General features: G+C 41.6%; 1 protein-coding gene across 1 annotated transcript; it reads right to left on the bottom strand.

Moving 5' to 3' along the window:
* Window positions 1-3,115: 3,115 nt before the first annotated feature.
* insyn2ab (inhibitory synaptic factor 2Ab) lies at window positions 3,116-23,867 on the bottom strand. The gene is made up of 4 exons (XM_079279750.1): window positions 23,759-23,867; window positions 16,946-18,113; window positions 12,994-13,065; window positions 3,116-4,937 (listed from the first exon to the last, which is right to left on the bottom strand). Exons 2-4 carry the CDS (start codon window positions 18,106-18,108, stop codon window positions 4,754-4,756), a joined length of 1,419 nt encoding a protein of 472 aa, XP_079135876.1. The 5' UTR covers window positions 18,109-18,113; window positions 23,759-23,867; the 3' UTR covers window positions 3,116-4,753.
* Between the last annotated feature and the right edge of the window lie 2,192 nt (window positions 23,868-26,059).

Below are 26,059 nucleotides of genomic sequence, written 5' to 3'. Positions count from 1 at the left end.
CATCCAACAGCTAACCGCACGGCCTAAACCCATTACATGAGTAACACTATGAGTGGCCTGTGAGAAGAAGCCTGTCCATGCTGAGGACCTCTAAGCTTCTTCAGAATCTGTGTGCGTTTAGACGTCGGTCCAATACTGACTTTTCAAATGCTGCAGTACTGCTCAAAACTTTGTGTTTTACTTTCAAACTTGAATCCGTTTGGAGCAGCACCCAGAATACAGCTGCTGCAGTATTCTAGGTAGGATTGTAGAATGAATGCTTAATGGACAAGGTAAAAAAGATCAAATATTTGCAGCTGGGCATATGGCACATAAGCACAGCCTGCAACATCTGGCATTATATGACTGTAGATGAAAGAGCTGCAACTGTGTCGCATCCTTTGTTCTTTTTCTGTCAAAGGACACATCAATAAACAAAGTGCAGCATCATTTGGACAGTCTGTTCAGTCAGCATGAATTAAATATAGCAGAGGAAGGCCTGTGCGTGTTCATGTGTGGATAAGTGCTTTCTGTGACTCTTTGTTGCGCATTTCATTGTAGTTTTGACATTCTCCTCTCATAATGAGGAAACAAAGGGAGAACAATCTTGATATTTATGCATCTGCTTGAACTGAAGCAATATTTTTTGGGATATTATGCTTTTTTTTTGTTACGTTAACCTGTATCCCTGTTTTTGGCACAAGATACATTCATTAGGTATTCAACAAATCCAGATGTAAGCTGAATGAAAGGCTGCTGTAGGCTCAAAGTGTCTGCTCAAACCACCTAACAAACATGTCTACTGAGTTCACTATGCTTTTCGCCTCAGGAAAAGTTCCACTGTGTTGTTAACACATGCTTAACAGCATGATGTAGACATGTGCCGCTAACATTCATTGCAAACCACAAGTCACAGCATTACTGAGGTTTTTAGTTTTAAAAGACACTTTTGCCGTGTGAGATTTTTCTCCCCTCATGCGACTGGAAAGTAGAATGATTTCCTTTTTTTCCCCCACTTTATGTGTCATAAATGGCACTAGCCAATCACAGCCCAACACTATTAGAAAACAGTTTTTTAAACAAAACATTGAAGTCAGTGACAGACGACTTCTGTTTTGGTTTGAGTTTCAGCTTTAAATGACATGCAGGCATTTTGGAGGAGCGCAGGTCGGGGTGAGGAATATGGGCGTGCAGAAAAAGAGAGGCCTGGAGGGTAAAAACAACAGGAGGAGAGAAGAAATAATGAAAGATGTTGGCTGAGAGATAACCCTGCTGGGTGGTATGACAAAGTGAGGAGGCAACGACATTGGCTAAATATAGAGATACTCAAATGGAGGGACATACACACAATAAAAGCAATCAAATTACTTTTGCATAGCTCTCTCCTACACACACACACACACATCAGAACTAAACCTACACCCATCAGATGACATACATGACAGAAAATTCTATCAAATGCTGGAAAGTTAATAATTTTAAGACATTTTGATAAAACTGTATGGTTTAATGCAACAGTGCAATATCATGGGAAATACGCTTAATTGCTTTCTGGCGGAGAGTTGGATGAGTGATCGATACCACTGTAATATCTGTCTGTTTAATATGAACAGTCAAGAGACTGGAGGCCGGGGGGAGAAAGCAGCCTGGAACTGTCCAAAAGTTACAAAATCTGCCTCCACCTCTAAAGCTCACAAATGAACATGTTTTTGTCTCATTTGTTGTGTAAAGGTAACACTTGTTGTTTGACTAGATATTGTTAACCCTGGACAGGCAAACTGTTTCCCCCTGCTTCCACTCTTTATGCTAAGCTAAGCTAACCAGCTGCTAAGGGACACCTCGTATTTAATTGACATACATCATGTGTATCTCCCTAAATATCAAACCATTCCTTTAACGAACATTTCAGGCTATTACACCTTCACTGTGCACATTCTTTTTACACATTACTGTCGCAAGTACTATCTCTTAGTTGATATTCTCTTTATGTCTATGATCTGCACAAAATATTAATTCTTTGATGATCACCCTGAACATCATATGTGAACTCATACAGCTGATGGAAAAACCTGTTTCATAGTAATTAGTAAAGCTTTCAATTATTCAATGGAGCACAGCGGGTGTCATGACGCTAATAGCAAAAAGCAGCATCGATTATCATCTTTCACCCGGATAGTTTCAGGCACTGTACATGTAAAATGGTACTGTGTGCTTATAATTGCATCTATAAAAAGGAGGTGTATAGTATGAATGCATTTCAACTGTTTTAGATGGCGAGACAACCCCAAGCTTCCAAGGGGGCTGTTGTATGAAGGTGTGAGCAATGAGCCAATTTCTTTGTCAGGCGCAAGTGCAGCCCAGAGTTCAGCCATTCAGTGCTTTGATGCTTTGCTGTGCATCCAGCATGAGGATGAGACAGGTAATGATGCATTTCCCTCAACCTTTGACCCCCGTCCGATGCTTCTCATGAATGAATCACTCGGTTTGTGCAGTCAGTTGATTGCTCTGACAAAAAAAGAGAAGGTTGTTATTTTCTTTCTTTCAAAGCCTGTTTTCTGTTCTCTTCAATGATTCGGCTTTCTAGGTGCCTTCCTGACAAGCATGAGGGATTACATGCCTCCCGCCCACCGTCAGCAAATAGAAGCTGACGGTGTCTGTCTGTCTGTCCATCTCTGCGAGACTTCATCCTGTCCAACTGCAGCTCTGATCTCTGCCAGGCCTACAACTGCCAGGCCTACAACCCAATGATCTCAACTTTTTTTAAGTTGAGATCATTGGAGGTTTCTTAGCGAAATGAAGCTTGGGAGTGTTAGTTAACTTCTGTAGCTTTAACTTATCTAAGAAACTGATATTTTCTAACATGCCTGTTAATCTTTTGTACTGATGAGTCAACTGGGGAAGTTTCATGTCAATCGAAGCTGTAGGAGGACTCCAACTGTGAGTCACGTCGGCCATCATTGACTATGGGAAAGATGAATGGAACTTTTTCTTCGTCTCACTTCGCAACTCTAATGCCTCTAGCTTTCAACAGACATAGGAGCGCATCAGATCCCTTTTTTAGTTGAAAATGTTTTATTTGTGATGTAGAAACAGTAGAAAAATGCATAATATTGCACATAATCACTAAATTGCACTTTCTCAAGGTACAGATCTTTGCATGGAAATTGGTGACCTGAATAATGTTATCTACTGCCTAGTCTAACGATGGGAGGCCAGTATGAGTCTTCCTGACATTTCTCAGACATACAGTACCATAATCTACATACGAGCTGCTGTTATAAAATCACTTAAAGTAAATACCTGCTTTGTAACAGCGTGTGTTTTTTTAAACTTAACCAAAGCTGGCTACAATTCTCTACAAGTCTCTGCTGTAAGAGTGCTACCGTACTCCATTAGCACTGTATATAGCCCTTCTATTGTTGATGTGGGTGGCTAAGCAGATGTTTGGTGTTCTGTAATTCTGCAAAATAAAAAAAATATTTTTACAAGCTGGAACTCGCGGTTGAATGGCAAGATAAATCAATATATAAAAAAATGACACTTCAAATGTTAGCTAACCTAGCATGAAATAAATGACTTCGAAGTAGATTAGGTTCAAGACTTCACATCAGAGCTTTGCTGTGACACAATCTGTGACTCTGAGGCAAGGCAAACTCTTAAAGAACTCAAAAGAGAAATGTCAAAATAGCCTTTGCATTTTGTTTGAAATTCAAAACGAAATAAAACCCTTTATAAGTTATCATAGAAAATATTCTGCCTTAGAAGTATATACATATACAGTGTGTTGTTAAAAATAATTCTACCTAACCCAGAACACTTTCAACAATTGTACCTGCTTCAACAGAAGGGGCCCCAAACGTATATATTTTTAGAAATTTCATTTCACAGTACTTTGCTCAAAAGATTCAGATATTCTGAAATATAAATTCTGAATGTTACGTGACAGTGTAGCCAACAGAAAGGACAGGATGACTGAGGCAAAGTTGGCTGGCTCGTCGTTTGGTTGCACAGTGAGCTAAATGGAGAGTTAGAAAGAAGGACAGAGAGAGATAAAAGGGACAGAGTTACAAAGAGAGGGAGGAAACAGGAGTCATGAACCAAGGCAGGCAGACGTTCAGTCGGACGCACAAACTGAGCAGGATGCTAACAGATAATGAGGAAGAAGAGAGAATAGACGGGTCATAAGAATAGCGCTGACACACTGCCATGTGTTGCACGGCGTTTCAGTCTTTCACGCATGTTCCTGTCAATAGTCAAATGTTTGTGCTTTGCTGGAGGTGGGGCTGATGTCCATTCAAAGATAATAGCTTCACTCATAAAAGGCCCTCCGCGTGGCGCCTCCTCTTGTTGCCAAGCAATATGCTCTAAGGGGAAGAAGACCAAAAGTGCATTGCATTGGAGAAGGCAATAAAAAGTCATACATATAATCTATGAGTTGGATTTCACTAGATACAAACACACTCATCTTTGCGCAGCTAAGAGACATATATGTATCCCAAAGCTCACCTAGTTTTTGCAGGTGTGTGTCCATCCTCTTCAGCGAACATGCCAGAAAAAGGTTTGACGGAATCTAAAATGTTTTTTTTGTCTCTGCGGTCCCCCAGCTGACTTAATGTGCAGTCTCAACCCAGCGCCCCCAAATGAACTGCTTTCTGCTGTTATCCATCCTCCTGTGATGATTGCTCCCTCTGAAAATCCTCTCGTCCATTTCGAGAATAACAGGGGTATTCATTTGCCCAGGAAAAAGGCTGTTTGCGAAGCCTTCATGTTTCAGTCAAAGGAACCAGAGTTTCCAGCGAGCATGCTTTTTGGACTCTGTCTTGGATTTGCGTTTCGGGGTGGATGTGAATACTTCATTGGAGTAAGGGAGAGCGGGACATTGTTGGCTGTCCAGGGTGCAAAGCCTCTTCATCAGGAGCTGTAGCTTGTCCTCCTGCAGTTTGAAGTCCAGCTCGACACTGTAACACAAGCATAAGAGGCAGAGTTTTACATAATTGACCTTTTTCAGTTCAGTATTTTACCTTAAAAACAAGGATTTGACAGTAGATTCATGAACTTAAAATCAAATGCGTTCATCTGTAGGTTTTTAAAGTTAGCCATTTATCTTTTTGAAAGCTGGGGCATTTCTGACTCAGTTTTTGAACTTATTTTTTATATTAGTAATCCGCTGATGTCCAGATGGAGGCTGGGAGGGAGGCAAACCGTTCAAATGCACTGACGGACACCCTGGCAGCACATATCTCTAGCAGCACATATCCACATTTCAGAGACTCCTCTGAGTAATAGAGTTCCTTTGCGTCATGTCTGTATTTTTTATGGCTGCAGTCAAAGGGCTTTTCCTGCATAGATTATATTTGTATAAATAAAGAGCCAGAATGTGGGTTGCTCCTGACATCAGACCTCCATACCCGCCAGCATAATCCCAGGCTGGTCATCGTCTGATTTGGTTCCCGGCACCGTAGTTGAACTCTCTCGCCGATTAAATCGCTCAGACCAGAGAATAAATGTAGGGCTTAATCCCTTCCAAATGAAACCACTGAGAGGCCAAGCATATCCTGAATAACTGCCTGTATTCAAACAAGGGATGAATGCATTATTATACACCATCTCCCTTCACTTTATTGCTATTGATTCGTAGTGATCTGTTAATGTATTTATTCCTGGGGTATGCAATGAATTGTGGAAGCATCCCGAGTGGAAAGAGAAGAGAATGAATCATCTGCTATGCGCCTGCCAAAGTGACACTCCTCAACAAACCGTACCTGATGATGAAATGTTCCGTTGCTTTTTGGTTTTGGGGCATTTTTTTTTGATTCATCCTCATTTCATTTATTTTGATCATTGCCAACGTTACTCAACACACTGCATTTTTAAAAGCACTGTGAATACTACGATTTACAAAGCTTATTTCTGTCACGCAAACTCTGGAGGGATTAAAGGTGGAGGGGAGTGAAGCTGCTGAAAGAGATGACGTCTGACATGTTAAGGTCAAACATGTAGTCCTCTCCTTGTCTGCCGGCACACAAATAGACGTTAAGGCACAAAGCTCGGCCCGATAGGGTAACGGCTTTGATGGGTAGTGTAATTAGTTCGCTGAAGGATATGCTGTACTCAAAAGTGACAATGAATCCTGGGAGCTGTCCTCACCCTTAAGATAAGTGTCGGTTAAGAACAGAGCTCTGTTAAAGCCTTCAGGGGAGAATCCGCGTGGAGGGCTGGATAGTACGTAGTTTGGCAGGCTCGGACTTACAATCAATCAATACACTCGATGATATGAAAAGCAAGTCAGAGATGTGCAAGAGCCCGTGGCTGCTTGAAACTCCTCATTATTGATATAAAAAGGCATTTTCAAGCATGTTTCGCTGTATCAAAACAAAACCTCTTATTATTCAGTGCTTTTCTCATTTTCCTACGTGCTTTTTCCTTATTTCCACTTCAAATAAAAAATTTTGATTAGACTAAAGCCTTTATTTTGACAGAACTGCTGTTTCTTGCAGTATGTGAAGCACACATCTCTGATTTATATCATCAATTGTTTCATTTGCTCCAGCTGTTATCTCTATATGCATCTTTTGTTTTGCGTTAAAAAAAAAAAAAACCCTGCAAGTTTACAACTGCTGTTTTAAAGAATGTTGACTTGACAAAAAGCAGAGCAGAATCACAGCAGCACAGTGCAACACAGAATAGCCTCAGCAATGATTAGGCAATTCATCAGTTGGCAGATCACTGCAATTACTGTACGCTGTGGACAAATGCCACGGTGGGAAGCCAAGGGCAGCACTGTACGATGCGGGTGACACTGGGGAGCAGGTGCTTCAGCGAAGAAAAGCCCAATATCTAAGATCATCTCTGTGCAACAACAGATTGAAGCAGCTGGAGACTGCTTCATTCAGCAAAGCAGATTAATCATCTTTTTAGCTGTGCAGTGTGAGTAGCTGTTGCTGTGATCAGTGGCGAGCCGTTTGTTTGTCTGTGGTCGTGGTGCGCTGAGCACCATTCAATGATTGTTGCTCCTGGGAGGGATTCATGCTGCTGTGAGATGTCTTTTTAGCACGGCACACTCTATTCATTCAGCAGTGTATACCTTGCTCGCCACTTTTCTCTGTTCTTTCCGCTGCCGGCACCAAAGTAATTTCTCCTCCGGTGATTTCCCCTTTGGACATTCAAAGTTCAAACTCTCCACTTGACAAGATGAGTGGCTCGCGCCCAGTATAGTGTAACATCTTCAGAACTATGACAGGGCAGAGTAGAATGAATCGCTAGAGACGGACAGTTATTTCCCACACTGACAGGCAAAGGTTGAAGCAGATACTTCCCGCAGGTTATCTTGATCAGATGCTGAATTCTTCCCGTCATGTCAGATATACCGGTAAAACGCCATTGCTGTGGTCTATTACACAGCCTTCTGCTTTACAGACACACAAAGAAAAACCCCAAACTCATTAATGAGAACAAAACAGAGGAAGCAATCTTGACAATTGTTCACCATAAAATAAAAAAGACAGCTCCAGCATCTCAGCATGTGATACAAGTGCTAATTAGCTCTTGCGTCTCATCATATTGCTTTCCCTGAACTTAACTGTTTTTCAAAGTCATTGTTAGTTCCAAATTGGAAACAACTACATTGCATTCTTTGATTCAAATGCTGGTTTTTATTCAACACAGCATCATAGGAATACAATCCTTTAATGCTTTGATCTGAGTACGTTTGTTAAACTGGGCTTCCCGCTGTATACTCCAGGTTGACTCAGTGGCAGGCCGCATTTAATTTGCTTTGGATGCTCTTGTGTGTCTTGTTTGAACTACTTGTTTGAAATGTAGATAACAAGAGCAGAAGACTGATGTAGTCCCGTCATACTATCTCCGTCTTTGAGTTGAATGTTTTGCATGTTGCAATGCTGCAAGGCGTACACTATAAAACGCAGATCGGCAGAGATCTTTTCCAGACGTGGTTTGTGTGCGAGTAATTGCAGAATTGCAGCAGTGTATGGTTGATTGCGTGCAGCGCAATGTCTCAGGGAGACATCGATTATTGTTTCAATGTATGTTTTAAATCTCCTTTACTTTTTACTACTGAATTTTATTTCTTACACTGTTTCTTTAATTGTTTTTAAATCTCCTTTTCTTTTGCCTTATGTTTTGATGCTTTTAATGGTTTTATGTGAAGCCCTTTGAATTACCTTGTTGTTGAAATGTGCTATACAAATAAACTTGCCTTGCCTTGCCTTGCAATGAAGCATTTTGAATTCGCTACCACTCTGATTTCTCAGTAACAAAGTAAAACCTGAAACAATCTGCATTACTAGACACCACGAGAGATATAGGTGAGAATTATTCTTCTTTTGTAATGTGGGTGAAGTTAAGGGATTCCTTTCCCCCTGATGTAATGGACAGTGTCATGATAGTGATTCCCCTAATTGACATTACATTCAGCCTCTCTAGCTCTTTCTCTCTCGTTTACTTGCCATATGTACGCCCTATTTGTTGCAGTGATGTATGAGATGCTGCAGTAAACCGGAGGGTGGGTAGAGCTGAAGTCTGGATAAGACCTATAGATTGACTACCGGAGCTCAGCAACTACTCATGTCCTGAATTTATCGGCCATACTGGAGATGCTGGACTGCTCTGAAATGAAGTGCTACATCTCGGCGGCCGCTAATCATGGTTACAGTTGCGCAGCACGCAGTCGTCTAACCTTGAGGGGTAACTTCTCATCCAAACTTGCCTTTCTAGGCTTTAATTCGCATCGCTGCCTCCTATTCAAGGTGTCACGCAGAGTGGTTTGACCATCAAGGTAATTACCGCTGCCCTATAAGTAGTTTAACTCTCTGTATTAATAGACTATTATAATAACAGGGCTGCTGGTGTTGAGGTGAGCTGGCTGTGACAGTAAAAATAACTTCTGAAACCAAGAGCAGAGGTAAACAATAAGGTAATGCTTTTCGTTTTTTTTTTGTGCAGCTGAAGAATACTAAACAGCAGAATTGAAGATATTGATGACGATTGCTCTGGCAGAAATAGATAGGAGCGTGACAGTGCACTACCCTGGCTTGCAAAGAGACTCTGCTCTAGTCACTGACTTAAAAACCAACTGGGTGATCTGAAATGAACAACATGTATCACAGACAAAATGATAATCTTCCTTCTTCTTATTAGAACTCAGCACAGTGCGTCTTCAATGTGATTTTATTAGCATACCACATGCTTTGCTTTGCTGACAACAGACTGGGGGCTGTTCTTTTGCCACCAGAAATTGGTCATAGTTTGTTAATTAAGCCAAGCTGCTTCACCGACATACAGAGTTGGCAGAAGATAAGATCAGTGAGGTAGAAAAAGAGAAACTCAGCTAAGGGCTTTGGGACTTTTCTTTGCTCCTCTACGCAGTGGGTTTATTGCTTCAGTCGTGCGAATTATGTTGCTGTTAAATCTATAATGGTTGCTTCTCAGTTAAATTAAACCCGCATGCACCCTGTTGCCACATTTATCTGCAGTAGGACATTATTAAACAAGAGGTCCAGTCAAAATCACATGACAGATAATAAATACCCTTTACCTATTACCATACCACTAATTTGCAGTAATAAATATTCTTACACTCTGCTGAAACCCTCGGATTGAATAGCACACTGACTTACAATCATGGCTAAACACATGGAAACAAATCAAAGAAAAGGCTTGTGTAATCAATAGGGACACCGATTGACCTACACACTGCAGTATTCGGGCCGTAACACAGGAGCAGTACACATTTTGATCAAGCTACTCACTCTGTTTGCTTTCAGAATCTAATCATCTACTGCAGGGGTGCCCACACTTGTTCGGCTTGCGAGCTACTTTTAAAATGACCAAGTCAAAATGATCTACCTACATAAAAAATGCTGAAGATCTATTTATACATATATATATAGTGAGTGCACTTTATATTTACAATATATGTTGGCGTACCTTGCATAACTGCATGAACCCTTATGGCACAATACAATTCTGTACATTTTTGGTCATTACCTTACTCTGATGACTTGCACTGAATGGGATTGGCCAGAGTTGCATAGTCCGGACAGTAGCTGCTGGTATCCGCCTCAAGCAGACTTCAAATGATCATCGGTCATGGTGGAACGGTGTTTGGACGTAATGTTCTTCATGTGGGAAAAGGCTGACTCACATAAATGAGTAGAGCCGAATAATGCAGTCAAGAAGGTATCACATGTCCTCATGTTTGGGTACTTTTCCTCTCTGGGAAAACTGTCCATGAGCCCTGGACTTCAGCTGAATGTCAGCTTGCAGTGTCAACATCTCATCCCCTGCTCTACTGTATAATTATCATACCATTTGTCTGTGAGATATGGGATGCTATTCACTCAATTTACTAACCTTGGCTTTTTTTACCACAACATCTTTATGTTGGATATAGTAGGTGAACAGCTTCATTTTATTTAGGTGAACTCACACCATACCAGGTCATCAGGAGACACTGTCCTCCCCCAAAAACAAACCCCATAGCGTGTTTGTACAAGCAGCTTACTACGACCCATATTTACACTAATTGCTAGGCGGCAACCTTTAGTGGCAGTAGTGGTGATGATTATTTCGAGACTTATGGACGTAGCATACGTTACGTAACATTCCTATTTTAACCCAACTAAGTATTTCATTGCCCACACCTATCCAAGCTGCATCCGATTCACAACGTTAACCACGTTTAGTTCTGAGGATGTATGGATCTCCGGCCACCGTTAGGGACACTCATTTAGGAAACGCTCCTGTGGGTCACATTGGAGGGTAGGAACAAACCACCAACGTGTTGTGTGGGTAGGAGGACTTGTTGTAACAGGCCTTAAAATTCCTCCTCCTGACGCGTCAGTGTCTCTGATAGCAGAATCAGATTCAGGTATGTTTGTTTTGCCTTTCTAGGCAGTGTGGAGTCAGTTTTCAGCTCTTGCTGAGTAGTGGTGATCTTCCTTTTGCCTTCGGTTGGTGAATCTTATTCTCAGGATCATTCAGGAGAGGCTTAAATCTGTTTTCCAGTTTTATTGATGACACAGCTGCTCTCTGTCTTGCAGTGGTAAGAGTAGCTGTCGCTCTGCAGTACTCTGTCTCCGCTATCCTGCTGTGGTTTTGGAGAGATATTGATGAAGGAAACGCTTTTGTTTCTTTTTTTGCTTCAACTCAGACCAACATCAGACCAAAGCTCCTGTTTGGAAGCACCAACAATCGACCTTTTAGTTCAGTCGTGCTCCTTAGGCGAGCCAGCGGCTCATGTCTGAGTCATTTCTGGTGTTCATATCCAGTAGGTATTGATTAGTGTGCGGCCCAGATCAGGGAATATATGTCGTCCAAGTCTCCAATGTGAGGTGTATTGGGATGTCAATGGGATCATGCAAGACTATTTTAATTTGAAATCTCTCTAACTTTTCCCCCCTGAGGCTCACTAGAATAATTGCTTGAAGTTGTAACGTGATAAACCACTACCTGTTGCATGTTCATTATTTCATCATTAGCATAATCGAGGAGCTTTAAGGCCTAGGTTTAAAAAATAACAACAAATTAGTCAGTGTTACGGGACCCAGAAATTAGAATATTTGACTTCATCCGTCATCTGAGCATATAAATAAATAACGGTTTGACATGAATTAAATTGCCAAAAAGGGTCTTGCTAGAGCAAAGCATGATGGATGGCGGCCAAGGGGATATGACTCATTGTAAATGCCGGGTGCAACAGAGGAGGTTCCCCTGGGCAGTAACTTCCATCAAACCGGCAGCTTTGGAGTGTGAGAATTATTATTTTTTGTTTAAACTCAAAATGCAGATTAAGGCATTATAATTTCAAATCAAAGTCCGTTTTTTTCCTTCTGTAGAGAAATGCAGACTATTGCTACATGAGTCTCATGACATGACTTGTCATGCGACACTTGATTAAGAACAAATCTGTGAGGCCCAATGCTTTCTTATCCCCCTGTGTCTAATACAAAATGAGTACCCTGCTTTCAAATTCCAGTATTGTTTTCACACCACAATCTGGGTCATTTTGACACAATGCACTCGTCAAGGGAGAAGAGAGAGGAGGCATCTTGTAGAAAATATTACATGAACCAAAAATCCTGAAAAAACGTGTCCAGGACAGGGCAGTTTCCCTTTCTTTGCACGGAAATGTTCACAGTTAAGTACCATCATGACTTTAGAATATTCAAGATGTTTGAAATCACTGAAATTCTTTCAAGACCATTTAAAATGGCATCAGCTCTGATTGTATTGCTGTTAAAACCAAACCTTTATTGTAATGCAGCATATTGCAAACTTTCATATTCAGTAGGGATACAACGTTTACGAAAACAATCCAGAAGTCCCACTGTACAAAGCATATTGCCTGGAGAGTATTTTCCAAACAGCTGTCTGCTTCCTGTTTTAAAGAACAAGGTAACAAGCGGGTTCGGCAGTAGAGGCTTTCGGAGTGAAGTGAGAAATGGCACACGGTTATAGCTTTAGCGTATTTCCCACCTGCTTCAGAGCCATTGTTCAGCAACACTTACGTCACACAAAGCCGCTGTGACATAAATCCAGTGAGTTCATCCAACCTTTGTTTCTTAACAGATAATTGAGTTTAATGGAATGTGATGAAATTGTAGATCCTCGTACTTCGCGACAGGTTATATTTCCCATCTTATCTAATTCACTTCCTACGGCTGTATGATTATTTATTTATTACAGCCACACATTCCGCAGAATAATTATTTTTCATCATCCACTGTACTGTAGAAAAACACACTGTAGATGGTTTCATGATTTTAAATGATTTTTTTTAGATTTTTAGATTTTTAGATTTTTTAGATTTAAAAATGATTTCATGATTTTAAATGATTTTAGATGATGGTTTCATGATTCTGCACAGAAAAGCATCACTGCACCAAACACCCCTTGTAACCATCCCCCTTTCACACTGAACCAAATGATCATACAGAAAAGCATTTAATGCAGCATTTATGAAACAGATATTAATGATTGTGTAAAAGGGCCCACCTGTAAATGATGCATGCGCTGTTTCGACAAGTGTCACAATTTGCTGTGTCTTGTCCTGTTCGGTAGGTGAGCCTGTGAACAGAGAGATAAAAAGATACGTGTGATCTCCAGTGACAGGCTTGAGCTTCCATTTTTCAACACCTGTGGGCATCAGCTATCAGCCAAAATCTGTTCAGCTTGGTTTTCACCCAGTGTTGTTCATTCCTAACAGTTGAAAATGCAGCAGGGGCTCTGATCCTGCAGTTCTCTCAGATTTGGTTAATCAAGTGTGCAGACTTGCTGATTTTACATAACAGGATTACCTCGCTTTGCCGCGACATAGTTATAAAATGCGTTGTGTCTCAATTCTATAGGCAATTCGAAGTAAGTATAGCAACTAAATGCTGCATGAATCATGTGTAGTGAGGAATCAATACGTTTACTCTTTGCGCTATACTGTACATCTTTTTTATTTCTCATCCAACTCAATTTGCTTCAGTCATAATGAACGTCAAGGATACAGAAAAAAGCAATCAGCAAGACAAATTGTGTCTGCTCTGTTTATGGCATAGGAACACAGCCCAGAGGGCCTGTTGTCTTTACTGTACAAGAGTTGCAATTTGTTATGTTGAAAGACCTCTGCAAAGGACCAACGGAGATTTATGCGTACACATGTTAAAGACGACATATTAAAAAAACAATGGCTTTGTCGGAACATTCTATGCATGTTTCCTAATTTGAGATTACACAAGCATGCAGGTCCGTGTATTATTTGCGCAATAAGTCTGCAAGCAATAAGTCACGGCTGCAGTGGTCTAGGGATGAAGGGAGGGGCTGTGTTAGAGCTGCACATGTAATTATTCGCTGTCACGTGGAGGGGCCATGACACGAGAGGTGATCTCACTGGAGGGGGAGACAGAACAGCGCGTGGATCGAAAACGCTGATGGGAGCTCAAGGTCAACAAGTTCATCCATCCTGCCCTGTTCCCAAATGAAGTCTCTCTGAGCAGCTGCGAGCAAGAACAGTAACTCACTACACAGCACAGGCCAGAGCCACACTAGTGCTGTGCTGCTGCCTGGATTTTCTTGCACACCTTTGTAATTTAAAGAGCTCCGCTCTAATAATCAAAGCGTATTAACCTAAATTCATAATCACCGCGTGTACCCAGCACAAAAAAAAAAAAAACACTTCCTTTTCCCATTCAGGTTAAAATGCTCATGAACCACTTAAGTGACACAATATTAAAAAGCACAGAATGTCACAGAATATGATTTCATAGATGCATCATGGACAAAAAAACCTGCCCCTCCGATATTCCTTCACTAAGCCGGCTGTTGGCACAGATTCACTGCGGTGTTGTCTGCCCACGTCAGCTGTCCTGGGATATGTCCTGCCCTCGTCATTCCGCTTTTACTGTCAACACCCCCTTCCTAAGTGGCTGCTGCTCTGCCTGTAGCACTGCATATCATTTTGTTTTTACTGATAACCTGTGATCAAAAACGACATTCAGATGCGGCATGCTTTAAATATGGGGGTGAGTATGTCATCTTATGCTATGCACATGTTTTGTCTATAGTAAACAGACTGAGCAGACATTATTTTAAATTAAATTAAAAATGATAAATAGTCTGTGTGCAACTGTGTTATTGTTATCTTAAAACCACTTTGAGCAAAAAACATTGTACACTATATGTAATGCACACAAGCTGGTCAAGGTTTGAAGATCGATTCAGTTATGCTGTGTTTGAGAAAGAAAGAAGGAGGAACTGTGTTATCACCAGTGACTAACATCAAACTTGTCAAGTGTCACTGACGCTTAGGTTTGGAATACTTGAACAAATGTGAAACAGCTGACAAGCAAATGCATTGTTTGTTGTTGCTTTTTGCAGGATGGCATTGATCCATTTCGTGTGACTTCATCAGAGATGGGAAACAGATGACAAGCACATGCATTATTTTTGAGTTGCACTGTTGTACTTTTGCAGGACATATTTTTCTTGTTTGTAACTGACTCCTGGGACATGTGAGGGAGAGCAAGTAAAATCATCAAAAATTAAGAATTGGGATATTGAAATCATGAATGCCGTCATATGAACAATGGGCCTCATGCAAGAACATAATCGTATTCTCAGCTTCACTTTCTGTTACTTTCTTTGTACGTTGGGGTCAAATGAGTTAGCCACAACGGATTCAGCAAACTTCAGATAAATGTGTAAATGACCATCGTAAACATGATGAATGCCACCTGTGCTTAAATGAGCCCCAGTCGTACCATAGAAGGCTATGAGTCCTGTCCCATTTGTCCAGACGTGTTCATTCATGAAAATGGCACCAAAGAATGAGATACATAAAGGAAAATCAGCGGCAGCAGAAATAACTTAAGGGACCTGCTAAAGCCAAGAAATGGGAACAAATAACGAGCTGTTAATGCCGTGTTACCTGAGGGTCGTACTGTCACTGAAATAAAGTGGAAATAGTTCCACAATGAAAACCTCGCCACAGCAAGGCGATCAATGATTGCAATGGAAGAGGGTCAAGCAGAAGTCTCTGTCTCTATGGAGATGGACAAAAGAATACATGCCATAATAGGTGATGTCAGGCATTGCAATGCAGGATGTTCTCCAGCACAGCGAATAAACCTGCACGTGAAAAGACTAGCTCTCTTCCAAGGCCACGACACGCCAAGAAATCCAAAAGAAGTAAGTTAGCCATGACATACCGAAGAGAAAATTAAAAAACTAGAAAATTGGCGGCAAGTTCTCCGAAATCACTCGTAGAAGCCACTTAAGAATGAATCTGTCCGTACGAGTGCTTCTTGCATGAGGCCCAATGTGTATATTGCTTTACCATGGGTTGCCTTTATCCTGTTGTCACTGCATGTATGTTAATGTCAGTGGCTTAAGATACACTTGGCATCATCTATTTATTCCTGGTGAGAACATGAAGGCTTTTAATTGGGTTGACCTCAAAGTGTAGTCTTAAAGATGGTTTTCCGACTGTCCACCCATGCAAAAATGGGAAGGGGAACGTACTGTGGAGGGCACAACACAGTGTGGGCGCTATAGCAGGCAAGGTTTTGTGGAGATGAAAGGCAAAGTGTTATGAGGCTGCACTAATTGGGCCTTTACAACCACGTTCCACAGAGCCACACTGGGGTGCCTTGTTCTCCCCTGGATATGGAAGACTTAAATACAATTTGCTTTGTGTTGCTATGGGTTTTAGAGTATTTTTGATTCTTTCAATAGCACTGCAGGAGTCTGGCTGTGGACATGGCTTGAGTACTGAGAAGATTGTCAAGCCTGATGTTGGCTCACACATACAATATTTTCATTTCCTACCACACAGTGAGATATACACTTTATTGTTCAAGCATTTATCTGTTCGATACTCTGCATACTCGGGTATCGTTATCGGCCCAAAAAGTGATCGGCGCATCCCTACTTTACAGGTACTTTACAGGTAAACAGAGGATGAAGTAGCAATATTTAATCCCCTGACCTTTTATCTCGTGCCATCATCTGGTCAACATTTCTTATTGTCCAATTCTTCAGTTATGAGGCAAAACCCGGCTAAAATGATGCCACTCCCAGCCAACTCGGCTGTACTTTCTTTGTTTTTTTGTTAAAGGATCCTGTCTGTATAGTTTACAGCTAAGTTCTTATCTTTGTAGTTTAGGAAAACATGGTAATTACTCATTATAAAATTGCACTTTAGTTAATTGCTCAAATCTGGGAACACGGATCTGAAACAAAGAAATCTGAAGAGGAAAGAAACCCCAGCAGCCAGACAACCATACAGGTTTTAAACAATCCTCCTTATGCCTGACTTTATCTGGAGGAGAAATCACAGACAAACTGTAAAGTCATTATGCTTTTTCCTGACAGCACACTGATATGTGCATGTGTGGATAAAGTAAATAGTATGTTTAGTTACATGTATAAAAGTCTGCACTGTAAAGCTGACTCTACTCACCCCTCTCTCTGCGCTTCACCTTTCTCTAGCTCCTGAATAACTCCGAGTAGGACTTTGATGGTCTCCTGGCTCGAGCTGATGAGGTTTTCCATGGCCTGCAGCTGTGCTTTGATATCCTTGTCTCCAGATAAGGGCATTATCTGCTGGCTGCTCCTCATGCCTGGGGCTCCTGTGTCTCTTGGAGGAAAGCCCTCATCCCCGCCAACTGTTTGCTGGAGTTTAGAGGAGGCTGACGCATGCCTTATCCGACACTGCCCTTGTGACTGCACAGAGCATTTGGCACTATGGGGAAGTGTCTGTGACTGCTGTTCGTTTAGCTGTGTACCCTTTTTCCGTTTACAGCTCACAGACGGGCTTCCTAAAGACTCCACCTGTGTCAAAGAGTTCCATGTAACAGGGCCCATACCCTTTGACTTGCTCTGTGAAAACTCTGTGTTAGCCAGCTGGCGCTTTGAAGAAGTGCCAGCTCCCATGTCTTCTTTGGGTAATCCTTTGTGTTTGGTCCTTGTACCACAACCCTGGTACGCTGTCTCCTTTTTGGAAGCAGGGCTGACCGGATGGCACACTTCCGGGAAATGTGAAGCGTCTGGACAAGAAGGTCCATCCACGCAGTTGGCACTGGAAAGCAAATCCTCTGTATCACTGCTGTCATCAGTGTGGTGAAGCAATGCCTTTGTCTGGCCCACAATCTTACCCATGTACTTGGCGGACTCCCCGATAGGTTGTCCATCCTCTCCTCCTGTCTTTATATCACTCAAAAAACCATTGTTTTGTCCTTTATAATCTTCCACCATAGCAGTATGTTTAAATGTATGTCCTTTTTTCCTCTCGAAAGGGAAAGTCTTGTATCGCTTCGTGAGGTCTGGCGAGGTCTGGACACCAGTGCTCTTGGTCACGTTTGGAATAGAGCGTCTGGCAGGCATGGTCATGTACTTTCTCTGTGTCACTTTGCAGGAAATGGATCTGGAGCGTTTTCCTCGAAACTCATTCTGAGCTTCACAGATATCCTTAAAACGCACTTGTAAGGCCTTGTTTCTCTTCTTTACCTGCTGTTTGCCGGATTCTGGTTCAGACTGTGCATCGAGGCTGTGTGATGGGCCTGTCTCTGAATCTGATTCATCGGAATTTGAGATAGTGCATTTGGTGTCTTCTTTGCTCACCATATTTTCTGAAAAAGAGAAAAGAGCATGTGTGTTACTCTTTTATCTAGTTTGGAAGGAATACGATCTATAATCATAGCAGTAATAGACTACAACTAATTAGCCTTGGGACAATAATAACCATATTAACATTTTATAAACCTTTATCAAAGACACAATCTGTGATCCAATATCAAAATCAAGGATCCAAACTTTTGGCATACACATGGTGATATGTGTCAAAGTTAAGCCTTGGAAATCACGACACAACAAAGATAAAAACAATAACCAATCAGTACTCTGCACAATTATGTATGCATCTAAACTTGTATCTAGTCACGCACATTAATATTATGTTTTTCCCCATGCCGCATTCCCATTTCAAATGTACTGTACGGTAGTTTCCATAAGCTTGCCTGCCAAAAGTCAGAGAATTTGCTTATTTTTGGAATAATAATTGTGTTTGTGCTACACTCCTTGCTCCTACCGCCAACATTCAGAAACTCTGTTTAGTGACTTATGACAGTTGTCAATCTAAAATAATACACACCTCAAGCATGGGACACAGCTCTGATGCTACTTGTGATTACTATCTAGATGCCAGATCACTGCGTTACCTCATCAAGTGTTTGCCTGCTATCTCAACATGTTTAATGTGAGTTTATGTGGTGAGATGTCCGCGTGCATGACAATACCATTAAACTACTACTGCTAAATCTGCTGGCTGCTATATTTTCTTTTAGCTCTTGTTTTACAAATGCATTATGACTCATTTAGGTCGTGATTTATGTTGTTGTGAAATTGCAATGCTCATGTTTCAGTATTAAGTGTTTTGGGCTCAATTGGTTTTGTGGCTTATTTCCCCCTCGGCTCATGTTGTTTGAGGGGTTTCCTTGGATCGCCGGAGACTCCAATCTTTCTTAGGGGGTAACAGCGTACATGAGCTGAAGTGATTTAAACACACTGTGGTCTTGCACACAGACCAATCTCTTGGCTTAATGGGAAACTCCTCTGTTGCAGAAAGGAGAGTCCCATTTACATTTGATCAACACAGATCCTATTCAGCGATACATTGGGGAAACATTACAGCTCAAACAAATGGGTCTCTGTTACAGCTCGCTTTACTGAGCTTCATATCATAATTACATCTAAATGGCTCCTGTTCTCTGCTCCGTACGGGTACACTCAGCTGCTCTCATTGGCAACCTCAAGTTTCCCGTGTATCCAAACACTTGTGCTCATCTCCTTGTGCGTTTAGATTGTTCGATTGTGTGATCGCCACAAATATAGGAGGTGTTTTGTTAAGAAATAGCTGTGGGGTGGTTGGCCCACGAGTAAAAGGTGTTTAGTATATAATATATTCCTCTTGTGGTCTGATGTCCCTGGCAGAGGAAATGACCACACAGCTTCTGTGGCCCACACATACTAGACGATACATAATAGCTGGGGATGGACTCCTCCACCCGTATGCACCTGTAGGCTCCGAGTCTAAACTCCCTTGGGGGAAATTTATTATCTTCACTCCCCAATCTCTGCTGTGCAGAGCGGAGTGACGAGGTCAGAGCCAGACACCAATTATAAAGTCTGTACATACTCTGCGATTACATAATAAATCTGTTCCACGTGAGTTGGCTGACTGAACTGACCTTGGATTTTAAATGTTTACAGATTACTGATAGTTACAAATTTTTAGTAAGAGCATCTTGAGGAAAAAACTGAAATAACTTTGTAAATGAGAAACGGGTTAAAGTCTCCAAAAAGTGTTAAATCCCAACCGGCTTTGATCACATAAAGGCGCTAAAAATGACATTCATAATACAACAGCTTGCTACTGTAGTCACTCCCCATGCAGAGTTTCTAATTAAGCTCCATATGATGATCTAATGAGAAATATTGCATTTTCTGACTCACACAGTTCATAGCTTGAGCACATATCAAGCAGCACGCGGAAATTAAATGATGTCTGATGTGGTTGAAAGGAAACATCAGAAAGAGCTGGTTAATCATTTTCAGTTGACAAGACAGCATGCGATAAATAAACTCCAATGAATCATTTATTACCACACAAAAAAGCAAGATATTCATGGTGTCGCTGCTTCTCTGAAAGTAATCATGTTTTATCATTCGGAGACGTTGTAAATCCATCAATGTGATTGTTCTGGTGGGGAAATTTATACTGAAGAGACATTTCCTTACTGTCAGTTTTCACGATTGGATTAGTAGAAGGAAAAACATGTGTGGATAAGATTCATGTTTATTTGTGATCTGCAGTTGATCTACATCTGCAGCGCGGGTCGAGGTCCAGCGATGTAATGACTAACCGTGTAAAAGTTCTTACGAAAGGACGAGTAACTCACTGTGATAAGAAGACACTTTTTAATGATGGGAAAACTGTTTGTTCCTTCTTTTTTGGTGTGGGTACATACAAGCATATGGGCACTTGCATGTGTGTGTATTAGTGTGTGTGCCTTGCTGTCGCCTCTTCAAAGTGAGGCATTTGCCAGCATCTTATGGAGCGTGTGCACAAACACAGACACATGCGCCTACACTCACACACACAAACACACACACAGATAATAAAAAGCATGAGGTTGTATTTCTTGGGAATCTTGCCATGTGTTAGACTTTACAGACTGTCCACTGTAACCAACCCCTCAGCGCAAACTGTTGATGAAATGGAATATATTTAGAGGCAACTAGGTTTCATCTTGGTTCCTATTAATGCTGGAGAACAACTGCATGCCAACAGCTTCTAGTGTCACTTCATTCACTGCAATGCATTGAGTGCCAGATGAGAAAAAAAACAAACAAGCAACCAGCTCAACCTCATTACACACGAACAATATGGTATGCTGTGTCATGAATTGTGCATGCAGTTGTTTTGGAAATTGGAGCAGCTGGATTTTATTGGGGGTGGTATTTGTTCTGAAACATAGCTTGGTATGCACTTTGATTTTAGCGCAACTTGTTTGTCAGAAGCGGTTTTATGGATAAAAAGAAATTTGTTCAAGGCTGATTCAAATGAGATCCTTTTATTTCACTCTCACAAATACCAATCTCACGCCACTGAAAAGGTAATCACATCTGCAGGAAGTCTGCTCTAAGCGAGTACAATTTCTTGTGCAGTCATGTAAAGCATGTAAAGCAACTAAATGGTAATTCACACAAAGGGAATCAAGAAAAGCTCTTCAACGAGTTTTAGTTGGAAGTCAGATACACACAAATACGGCGAGAGAGAGACCGACATGACACATGAATATACTCAGATGGTGAGCGAGAATCTTCTTCGCCTCAACGTCTTCTATCTCCTCTTCCTCCTCTTTTCAAAGCAAGCTATATCTCTGCTAATAACCTGAGGTCCTTCCCTGATTTGGCCTCAGCCATCCAAAGGATTATGAATAATGCATTGACGCTAAAATTGCAAAATAATCCTCTGAAATCTCCTTATGTACCCAGGCGGACCATGTTGTCTGTTCCAATTGCCCTTCAGTTCATCACGCTAAAATGCTGCATGGGGAAAAAAAAAACACCTTTCACTACAGTATCATGATTGATTTTAATATGACCACAATGATGTAGGAATGTGGTTGTTTGTAAAGAACGTTAATATGGAGGTTGGGATCCATTTTCCAGGCAATAGCAGCCCTACAACACTGCTGACTCATGATTTATGCCCCATCGCAAAGCAGAGCGAAAGAGGCGGCTTTGCTTTGATCGCCTTACATCCTTGACAGTCTGCATCAACGCAATAATTACTGAAGTGCATCTGTAGGATATATACATAGGATAACACTGTCTAGCCACTCTCATTAATGGGTAAGTAATTGGCGTCTAACATCGTAACCTCCACTGCACCATCAATACAAACAGAGCATCAAGCACACGGGGTGTTCGTGATTTTAGTGACATGTGCTAAAACAAGTGTTTATCACAAGGTAAACGCTTTTATGCTGAGCTCATCACCCCCCCCCCCCCCCCATGTAGTCCACTGTATTCATTGTTGCTGTGCAATGTATTTTGTATGAGGCATTTTCTTCCTGTTATTTGCATACATTACAGAGTGTGACATTGCACCAACTAAGCACAATGCAAAGGACGAGATCGCTGCCTTTGTCCAATCCATAAGGCCGTGTGCGTGCGTAGTCATAATGCCTTTGTACTGTATAGGTTCCGGCTACCACACTTCTCCGCGTTGCAGTGATCTTTTTCTCAACACACCATTGGGCTCCTCTTCTTGCGACAATGTAAGCCCTAGTCCCAGATTTTTATATCGTCGTTTGTTAAATTTTTGAAAAATAATCCCAGCCAGTTTTAAGACCTCCACAGTCACGTGCACACACAGAGAAACACACATATACAGACACACCATCTTATTCCAGCAGCCTTTCAGAGCTCTCTGTATCCAACCGGGCTGCCGGCTACACCTGTGAAAGTTTGCTTTATGACATTGGCTTAAAAGATGTATCAGCACTTTCTGTTATGGGGAATAGCGAGAGGTTTTAAAAGGTTCCCATCCCTCAATTCCCTGGATGAGAGCACTGGCTGTGAAATGGATCCTTGGGAAGAGTAAGTTTGGAGAGGCTGATATAAAGAAGAGCATTCATGGTTTTCTGTGTGATCATATGCTTTCCTGCTAGCGTGGGCCGCTTTTTTGTATAAGATAATGGCGAAAACTGTCTCTAACACTTCAGAGCTTACATTTGTAACGCATCACCCTGATGAGTTCATTGATTAATGAGGGGTTGAGCTATGGGCATACATGTGTACTCGGGTCGTTCTGATGATTGACTCTGGTGTAATGTAGGGGATGATTGATAAGTGAAAAAGATGCTGAGATAGACAAGCCACAGTTTTCGTTGGCACCTTAAGGCTGTGCCCCGTCTGTGTTTCCTGTAAATTCAGTCGTCAAGGAATGAAAAGAGAGGGACAGAGACAGAGAGACAGGGTGGTGGGGGTGGGGCGGGGAGGCAACGACTGAGAGCAAATGTAAGTGCAGCTCTGTATGATGCAGCACCCTAGAGCTTCCCAGATCACACATGTCATTAGTCATGATAAGTCTGAATACACCTTTTATGAAATTCCGCCTTGCGAAGCACATCCCTCATCAAATATGAATTTGTCATATAGTCTGCCACTTGATATGAGAGGTGTTTTCCAATAAATGATCATCATTCCAGCAGTCGATTTAGAGCACAATATACAATAGTCTATGAGTGAGCGCCCATCAATATCCTTCATTATCAACCTCAGAAAATTCAGCACAGCAAACTCGATAATCAGCCTCTGCATCATCAGATAAATACTGCATGTCTGGCAAAGGCTGCGAAGGTGAGACACGCATTCTAATAAGCGTATAAATAAAATTGAAATGACATCACCATTCATCTTCATTTTAAACTGTAAAGGAAAACCTTGGCGTGTCTTCCTGATTTTTCATTTAACCTTTCAATGCTTGGGTGCAGAAATGCCCCCTCCCCAATGTATCCATATCTAATGCATCCAAGCATCACAAACCAAAAGACTTAAACAACATTTGATCACAATTTGTGCATGCGTCTGATAGCCACTTTGATTCAATTAAGATTCTAGCCGGCAGAGCAGATGCATCTGCCACTCTTCTTGCAGTACCTTTTGAATATGTGTGGAACTCCACCAAAGGAAGCAGAACTCTTACCTTGATAGACAGATCAGAGGTGCAAAGGACAAGAAAGCGCAGATCCCCTGTAGAGCCAGTGTTCATCCATGTATTCAGTGGGTGCCAGGGTACGGTCCAGCCACTGGAGCAGCTCTCACTGGCTGCGGGAGGACCGAGAGAGAGGCAGCCGGTGCAATGACAGCTGGAGTAGTTGTGGCACATCCGGCAAAGATTCAGGTTATCGAGATGGGAGAGGGAAAAAAGCAGAAAGACATTGCCTCAAAACCTCATTGGGTCCTCACTGATATTCCCCTTCTGTCTTTTACTCTGCTCTCTTCTCCCTTATACACCTCATTCAAGCATCACTGACACGCATTCGCTCTTGTCCCCGCACTCACCGGGAATAGGCACTCACACGCGCAGCGGAGATCTCCATCTCGCTGTGCTGCTGCTGTTGCTGCAATCCCTGTGCATTCGTGATTGAGTGTATGCGTGTGTTAGGAAGGCAGGGAGAGGGTGGGCTGGTGGGTGGATATGGCAAAGAGAGGAAGGAGGAGGAGGAGGAGGAGGAGGAGTGAGGGGTAGTTGGCAAGCTGCTGGGGAAAGTCCAGAGTCGCTGAGCTGCATCATCGGCGAAGACCCCCTTGTCCTCCAAAGGCTGGCTCCGGTGACACTGAGCTGTTATATAATCTGAAGGGTTTTAGGAGACGACAGAGAGGGGGAGCTGCGAAATAATAATGCATTGTGCTTTTAATTGGATGTCTCCCGCTCCCCATTACCTTCATATATCTGACACATTGTGTATGAGAGGGGTTGAGGGGGGCTGAATCGAGCAAAGGAAAAGAAAAGTGGCTCTGTAGGTGCACAAAGGGGGGAACAGACGAGGTGAGGAGCCAACAGGGCAGCAGTGTTAATGAGAAACTGAGACGAGAGAAAATGAAAATATGTGAGGCAGAGAGAGCGGCGCAGAGAGAAATGTGCTTCATTGGAAAACAGGGAATATTGATTAAGCAGACGTCTTAAATTAAGTTTATTAGACGTTCATGGCTTAGCAAAATTACATATAAAGTCCTGTATGCCTCTAACCAAATTCAAGAAATACATTTCTTTAGTCAAGGCAAACAACATGCAAACTTGACATACAAGATGTCAGTTGATAAAGCTATATTTGCATAGCTAACACTGCTGAGTTCGAGTCTTCGCTCCTCCATGAATGCTGTTTTTTGCAGGTATTTATATATTTATGTTTGATTTCAGTTCTGTAGCTGACCATATTTAAAGCTCCTGTGTGTAGGATTGATCATTTTCTTTCTTTGTGCTTCCTCGTGGCGGTATTCAAAAAGACACAGCAGAGAATAAATGAGCTTAATAAAGCTGCACAAAGACTGTACCAACTTTTGTTGGGATTGTTTTCTACAACAACCTATGCCATCAGAATAATTTGACAGATGCTAAAATAACATACATTCTAAACAAGTGCGCTTAAAACTCTGTCTATTTTCAGTTGAAATATTTACAACAAAACATAAAAGGCTCCAAAAGGTAAAAATAAAATAACAGCTGATGACTGCTGAAGCTGTATCAGGATGGATAAAATCCCCAAATACCTACAATCCCTTTAGCTGGTGAAGAAGAGGAGTCAAACATTTAGCAAAATTAAACAGACAATATTTTTCACAGGAGTTGGTGAACTAAATGAAGAACCTGACGCAGCAAGACGCAGCTATCTGCAAGCAGAGAAACTAGCGGGACGGTACATTTTATTTACCAAATAAATTAGGTAAATCAAATATTTAGTTTCTCTCTTTCAGTCAATGATAGGGGAAACACTGCTGTTTTCTAAACTGTAAAATATCCTGCCCCCATTAAATGTCTTTGTCACAGGTGTTGGCACATTTAAGGGAATATTGCGAAACATGTGTACACTGTACATTCTGAAGTCTTTGGTCACAAGTCCAAGTCAAGTCTCTTATGGTTGTGAGTATTCAACCTGCTGCATGCCATGAGGTCGGCTTAGAACACTGCATAGTTATATCAAAGGGATTTCTAAATTTGATAAATTACCTCGAAAAATATCTAAATTTGTATTTAACACAAGATTTCTAAAACCCATGTCCACTCCCTGCTAATTGGTTTGGGATGTCACTTAATAAGGTGGACCGTCATAGGAACGCGCAAACAAAGTGAAAGTGGATACGGCCTGGATTGGAATTTGATTCAAGAGATGCCATAACATGACTCTACCTTACTAGATCTCAGTGCTGCACTTAACTGGTTTGAATCCTACTTGAAGGGCCGAGAATACTTTGTGTCTGTAGCTCATTACACATCAGAGCTGAC

Source organism: Melanostigma gelatinosum (genome assembly GCF_949748355.1).
Source record: "Melanostigma gelatinosum genome assembly, chromosome: 12".
Taxonomy (NCBI): domain Eukaryota; kingdom Metazoa; phylum Chordata; class Actinopteri; order Perciformes; family Zoarcidae; genus Melanostigma; species Melanostigma gelatinosum.
The sequence above is the reverse complement of the archived record's forward strand: the minus strand, read 5'-3'. Positions and strand labels throughout refer to the sequence as shown.

Coding starts and splice junctions, on each gene's coding strand:
- insyn2ab (XM_079279750.1), bottom strand. CDS start 18,108: ATGGTGAGCAAAGAAGACACCAAATGCACTATCTCAAATTCCGATGAA. Junction 13,066..16,945: donor GGTGAAGCGCAGAGAGAGGG/GTGAGTAGAGTC, acceptor CTCTGTTCACAG/GCTCACCTACCGAACAGGAC. Junction 4,938..12,993: donor AGCGCATGCATCATTTACAG/GTGGGCCCTTTT, acceptor CTTGTGTTACAG/TGTCGAGCTGGACTTCAAAC.